The sequence below is a fragment of the Colletes latitarsis genome, chromosome 14 (assembly GCF_051014445.1).
Source record: "Colletes latitarsis isolate SP2378_abdomen chromosome 14, iyColLati1, whole genome shotgun sequence".
NCBI lineage: Eukaryota > Metazoa > Arthropoda > Insecta > Hymenoptera > Colletidae > Colletes > Colletes latitarsis.
In genome coordinates this window covers 30,283,914-30,290,243 of record NC_135147.1, presented here as the reverse complement: position 1 = coordinate 30,290,243, position 6,330 = coordinate 30,283,914, and the positions used below count along the sequence as shown (strand labels likewise).

The following is a 6,330-nucleotide window of genomic DNA, read 5'->3' as shown; positions in this document are numbered from 1 at the left end:
CTCTCCCCCGTAATCGAATAAGATACGTTTACAAGCGTTCTATCGTTTGAACAACGATAAATTCGCGTTTCTTCGACGCGCACTCATTGCCTTAGAAAATGTCTTTGATGCGTTGACTACCACCTGCGATCATCGATGACCAGCACATGAAACTTGCGTGTTTCGAAACTCGTCCGCAACGAAGGAACTAATTTCTATAAAATATTATATTATAACGCCGCCTGTCGTTAGGAACGCTGCAAGATAAAAAGGACCGAATATTTCTATTTTGTTACATTGGTGGCAGTCAACGCTTCGAATCTTGGGACTTGGAGATAACACGAGTCATGGAACAACGACTTTACTCTATAAATCTTTCTAATTTATTGCAAAATCATACGGAGACAACAAAACGTATACGGATCGGTTTTCCTCTTGTCTCTCGCCGTTAAAAATGATGCACCGATGCGTACGTACGTTTTTTTTAACACTATTTCTACCCTGGTTTTATCGTGTATCTATTTCGACCAAAAGGTGTCGTTTGCATTCGAATGCACATAAATATTTTTATAAATGGTTAAACTTGAAAAGTAACCTCTAGTTACAATTGTAAAAAAGGTGTCTCTCGACGCTGGGTAGAAATAGTGTTAAAGGTAGCAAAAATGAAAAAAAAAAAAAAAAGAAGCGTGCACAGTATACTTTGATACGTTAGAGAAGAAGCAAACCGAAGATTTCACCAGCGAAATACGCGATACGAAAATTCTGATAATAAATAGCAATCGTCGAGGTGAAATCACGATACCCGAACACCACGGAAAATTAATTCGAGTAGCGTCCTAACGACTTTGCTTTACGCGTTCTCCCACGTTAAAAACTAAAGTTATTTCTATGCCATGCGAACCAGTTTTGCGAAACTTATACAGACGTATGGCGTTTGGATGTTCACTGTTCACTGTGTCTCATCGTTCTGGCGAAAAACGAAAAAGCGTGGTTCTTAAAAGATCGAAATTCTTGATAGTTTGAAGAATGTTGAAAGGACGATTTCTCTTTCGCAAGAGTATAACACGTAGGGAAATGTGGTATAAAAAATAATGAAGATAAAATGTCCAATTTCGCGCGAAACCGGCCTCGTAGAGCCGTGTCAATGTATAAATGTAGAAAATACGAGTCGAGAGCACGCCAAGAGAATAAAAAAAATAAAAATACCCGAGCGAATATCTGTAGGGTAAAGGCAGCCAATATGGAACATATATTTAATAAACTTTCAATAGAATCCTGTTTTTCGATATTAGCTGCCTTTAACCTATCCGAGCGTTCACTTGTAAACTTTACGTCTAGATATCTGAAAAAAACAACGCATTTTTGGGATAAACGTAATATTGTTCCTAAAACGGCGTTGTTTTCAAGACATAAATGTATAGTATAGTACCGTTTTTATCGCAACGTTTCCGGTATTGCAGTAAAATTGAAATCAAAGAGGATTCCGTCGTGAGCGAGAACGAACGAACGTGGTGATGGACGTCGAATGCACAAGCAGTTTCAGCGATCGATATGCAATTGCACGGACCGGGCCGCAAAACTTTTTCGTCTTCTTCTTCTTCTTCTTTCCCCCCTGATCCACGCGTATCGGCTAAATATTCACATTCGTAGAAAGCTTTTATAATCCTAAGAGTGCTATAAATTATTATTTTCTCTCTGTGTAAATCTGTATCAACACTTAAAGCTAAGAACCTACGGTAAGGTTGCGGTATATGAACATAGGGGAAACAATAGACGGCACATTGTACACGGTTCCGGACTCGAATAGGTTATGTTCCGCGGGAGGATAGGCAACGTAGCGAGACATCCGCTACGTGGTCTTGGTATTGTCTAAACGTTTCGTAGCGACGGCGTTCTCGCCGGCCGGTAACTCGTTACCGTCGTTGTTTCGCGGACGAGCAACGTTCGTGCAACGGACAGCGTTCGTCTCGCTGCGCCGTAAACTTTGGTGATACGCGGTGTAATTGTCTAGAAAACATCAGAGACCCGGCTGGGGCGGTTGATGCGTGTTCCAGGGTACGTCGGCGATCGCGGGCGGCATGCTGGCTTGATTGTGCATGGAGCGCGGGGCTCTCATGATCTCGTCGGCCGGCGGACAGTGGGGTCGGGGTCCTGGCTCCGGGGTGTAGGTGAACGTCAAACCGGTCGCGTAAATGATACCGTCGTTGCGTACCAACGAGACGGGCACTTGCGTCGGTTGCCTGACCCATAGCCACTCGCCTCTGAACTGCGATATGTCGGGGACCACGCAAAGCATGCTCTCCTGGCATCTGTACATAGTCTCGGCCTCCACGTCGCCGAACCACACCTGAAGATTCGGCGTGAAATTGTCGCCGGTCAGTTCCAGCATGGCCACGTCGCCGCCGCCGTTCAAGTGCAAGCTATGAACGAGGGGCACGGGCGTGACCGGCGACCTGACCGGCCCCATGCCCTCGAAGAACTGATACTCGGCCTTGTCGGTGCTGATTATCGTCCAGCAAGCACCGTCGTTTATCATCTCTTTGTTCGCCTCCTTCGGGCACGGCGTGGCCTGGAATTGTATTATGCGTTCTTGGGACAGACAGAGGTACATGTGATCCGTGTCCTTCATGTAGAAGGCGCATTTGTGCAGCTGCGAAACGGGATCGTCAGCCTCCAGACTGGCCATCTGTTTGTCCACCTTACGGATTACTAACCGCGGCAACGCCATTCCCGTTACGGAGCATACCAATTTCACCGTACTGCCGTAATGCACGTAACCGTCCCGCACTTGAAACTCCTCCGACTCGCTCTCGTTGTCGTCCAGCAGGTGTATCGTGAACGCGCCCCATTGCGTGGAACTCGCGTGGAAGTTTCCGTTCTCCACGTGAAGGTAACGCGTGCTCACCGTCTGTGATCGCAACCGATTGAACAGCGCCACCTTCGTGCCGCTCGCTATACACAGATCGGCGTTCTTTAACGATTGCTTCTTCTTCGACGGTTTCGAGATCACTTTGATCCTTTTACTGTGAAACACGCCTATATCGTGACCGCTACCGTAAAACATTTTCACCGAGAGCATAAAGTGTTTCCGTTTGTCCGAGTCGGATATGTACAACGTCTTTGCCGCGCAATACTGTTTCCCGTTGTTCAGGTCCAGCTGTTGCATGTCCTGGTCCGAGTTACCGATCCCGATGAACGCGCAGAGCTGCGCGGATTGCTCGCTCTCTCCCTCGCGAAGCATCTGTTCTTGCCGCATCCTCCAACCGTCGCCGAACAAATAAATACACGGCGGAGGACAGAAGAACCGTTTCTCGTTACCGTACGACTTTTGCGCGACCTTCGCGTGAAGGATCACGATGACCATGTCGCTTCTGTCGCGCAAGTAACGCTCCATTGCTTCCCGCGTCAACCTTTGATCTTGGTGGTCGGGTCTGTAGACACCGGATCCAAACCGAGGATAAACCGACATGACCGAAGTTGGGGAAGGAGGTGATTGCATTCCATGCGCCATCGTAGGCAACCCAAACTGGTGTGGCATATTTAACTTCCTTCTTCTATTCGCTTTACGGTACCACAGAATCGCTAGGTCGGCTGCGTACTATCCTTGTCATCCGTGCATGTCATAATTGCCTCTGCAGCTTTACCTGAAATAAATTCAGTTGTAGACAATTACGATACGCCGAGTTCCCTTGTGCTAGAATCTGGTTGCATAATCGACGAATTATTTATGAACGAAAAAAAACGTTACATAAAAAAGAAAAGGTAAGAGAAGAGCCGCTATTGTTATACCAGAAGGACAAGTTGTTAAATCGAATTGAGAAGAAACATGGAAGCAAAACCCTCCATTTATTCTAGAAAGTCAAGTGTAATTTCAAGAATACGTCGTAATGTTGTCTAGTATAATACCAAACAGTAACTTGTTATTATTTACACGCGTTTTAATAGATGGAGAAACATACGAGTCTTTGCTCGCTTAAAGCTTTAGCGTGAGAAAGATTTTTGTTTTTCACGATACAAGATGTAATTAACTTAAGGTATCTTTCTTTAAACGAGCTACCAAGAATTGCTAGTCTTAGTACAGGAAAGAGGAAACACGCATATATACTGTGGGAACCTAGCTGAGCTCATTTTTCCTGCATGAATTAAATCACCCTTGTTCATTGTGTCTATACAACGGTGTCTATGTATTTGTAAGCATACAGACAGTCTGCTAATTTTATAGTATTTTGTACGCTCTTTTGTAACAATTTTCATTTTTAGAATCATTTTTATCATAGCTGTCGTTGTACGTTAAACAAGATAATTATTGTTAAAAAAAAGCTAGCATAACTCTATATACTTTACAAAGTAATAGTGAAACACGTACGAGCATGATATTTTACGGAAAAAAGAAACTCGTATTTCCTGGTAACACTCGCTATGCCAATTGTCTGACAACAGTTACATACGTACGCTAGTAACGCTTAATTAAATGCACTAAAAATAGATGCACGAATATGTTTATTCCAAGTAAAATCGATATAGCAGAATGGATGTATACTACAATTGCTGAAATGCAAAAATGCTTAATAAGTAAACGGTAAATCGATTTAAATTTTACAAATTTCATGTCTACATGATTGTTATTATCACGCATACTATCGGACGTTAATTATAACGAACGCTAGAATAACGAAACACGAAAGGAAAAAAATTCTGTCTGCTAAAAATGAAACGTTTGAACAAATTATATAGTCATTATGATAACAGAAATTAAATATTATACTTCTTCTCTGTGTATCTTCCATCATAATAAATAGTCTAAGAATGTTTTGGAAATAAAAAAGTTATTCAATCTATCCCTCGAACGATTATTAAAATAGTAACAGTCGTTTATTTACCTTTTCGGCGCAGGAAAAAGGTTACACCGAACAGAAACAGGTTACGTTCTTACCACTCACCTCATTTTCTGTAACAGCTAAAATCCAAACATAAATCCCAATGCATTTTTTAAATTGTCGTTTAATCACAGATATCGTACTGTTCGTCGATCTTTCACTATTCGCAAATCCCTTTGCGTCCTCGTCGCTTATTCTCCCTAATCCATTCAAAAAACACCTGTTCACTTTCCGAATTTTCCGAACAGTCTTGCCAACCCTCGCGAACTTCTCTCGCCGCGCGCGGCACTTTAAATCCAAGATGCAAATACTACGTTTCGAAGCACCGAGTGAAACTGTTATAATTACGGTCGAAAATACGATGCGTTGCTTTTATATTTCGAAACCATAATTTAGATGCTCGTCGAGCCGACTGCGAATTGCAAATACTCGGTTCGTCGAGCTGACCAGAAATTACACAACCTTCTTCGACGATATTCGCCGAGTAACTAAGTTCGAAACGACAACGTAGAGTTATTACTACCGCGTAAGTGGCTGTACCAGGAACGTACCAACGGAGGGTAGCAAGGTCCTCGAGATCGAAGTGAATTTCTCGATTCGCTTAAATATTTTTAATTCTCCTTTCTCGTCGCGTGCAATAAATACACGACCAAGTAATTGCGTTCGAGCTACTAAAATAAAATGGAAGCAGTTAAAAACAAAGATTAAACGGTCGAATGTAGTTTTCTCGATTGAATCGTTTCGAATTTTTCGCAAAATTCTAACTTGAATTTCTGGAAGAGAAAATAATCGTTCGACCTCTAATGTATCTAGGAAGTTTCAACGACGATCCCCATTTCTTGGTCGATTTAATTAAAAGTTCGTCGATAGCTACCGCGGGGTTTTGATGGTTCGTTACGTCACTGAGCTGCAGATTCTATTGTTTTACTGTTGTACAATGGCCTGGTCGACCCAAGCGCCTCCAGTTTCCCCTCTTGTTCCCCACCTGACGTGAGCTACTCCCCTCTGCCCCGTAGGTGCCGTGGAATTGCTGCCGCAAAAGGATGTTGGGGTTACCCTGGGGGGCGTGGGAAAAACCTGCTGTGGGAAAGAGTGGGTGGCCTCTACCTCACTTCACTTCTCTGATGATGACGATACGATATATGTATACATCATGACTGCGAGTGTGCGCGTGTGCGCATGGAATACACGAGGAAACACACAAGCACATTCACGTATTACGTTACGTATTTGTATAAGAGTCACACGATGACCAAGAGGCTGATACTGCGTAATATAGGACGAATGCGCGTGGATAAGCAAACTAACGTTCTATGCACTTATTGTTTACCTAATACTAACCGAAAATCTAATTTAAATGTAGCAATAAAAATTATATTTTTAAAATCAATGTTTTATCAAGTTTTTTTTCTCCCCTCTGTATTACGTACATATTTTATACGTAATGTTTCGTTGTACTTTGTGCAGAAATTCT

The 6,330-nt window shown here is 42.9% G+C and overlaps 1 protein-coding gene across 1 annotated transcript; it reads right to left on the bottom strand.

Moving 5' to 3' along the window:
• Positions 1-266: 266 nt before the first annotated feature.
• Positions 267-6,203, bottom strand: Su(h) (recombining binding protein suppressor of hairless). Its single transcript, XM_076782085.1, has 2 exons — positions 4,920-6,203; positions 267-3,623 (listed from the first exon to the last, which is right to left on the bottom strand). Exon 2 carries the CDS (start codon positions 3,515-3,517, stop codon positions 1,997-1,999), a length of 1,521 nt encoding a protein of 506 aa, XP_076638200.1. The 5' UTR covers positions 3,518-3,623; positions 4,920-6,203; the 3' UTR covers positions 267-1,996.
• Between the last annotated feature and the right edge of the window lie 127 nt (positions 6,204-6,330).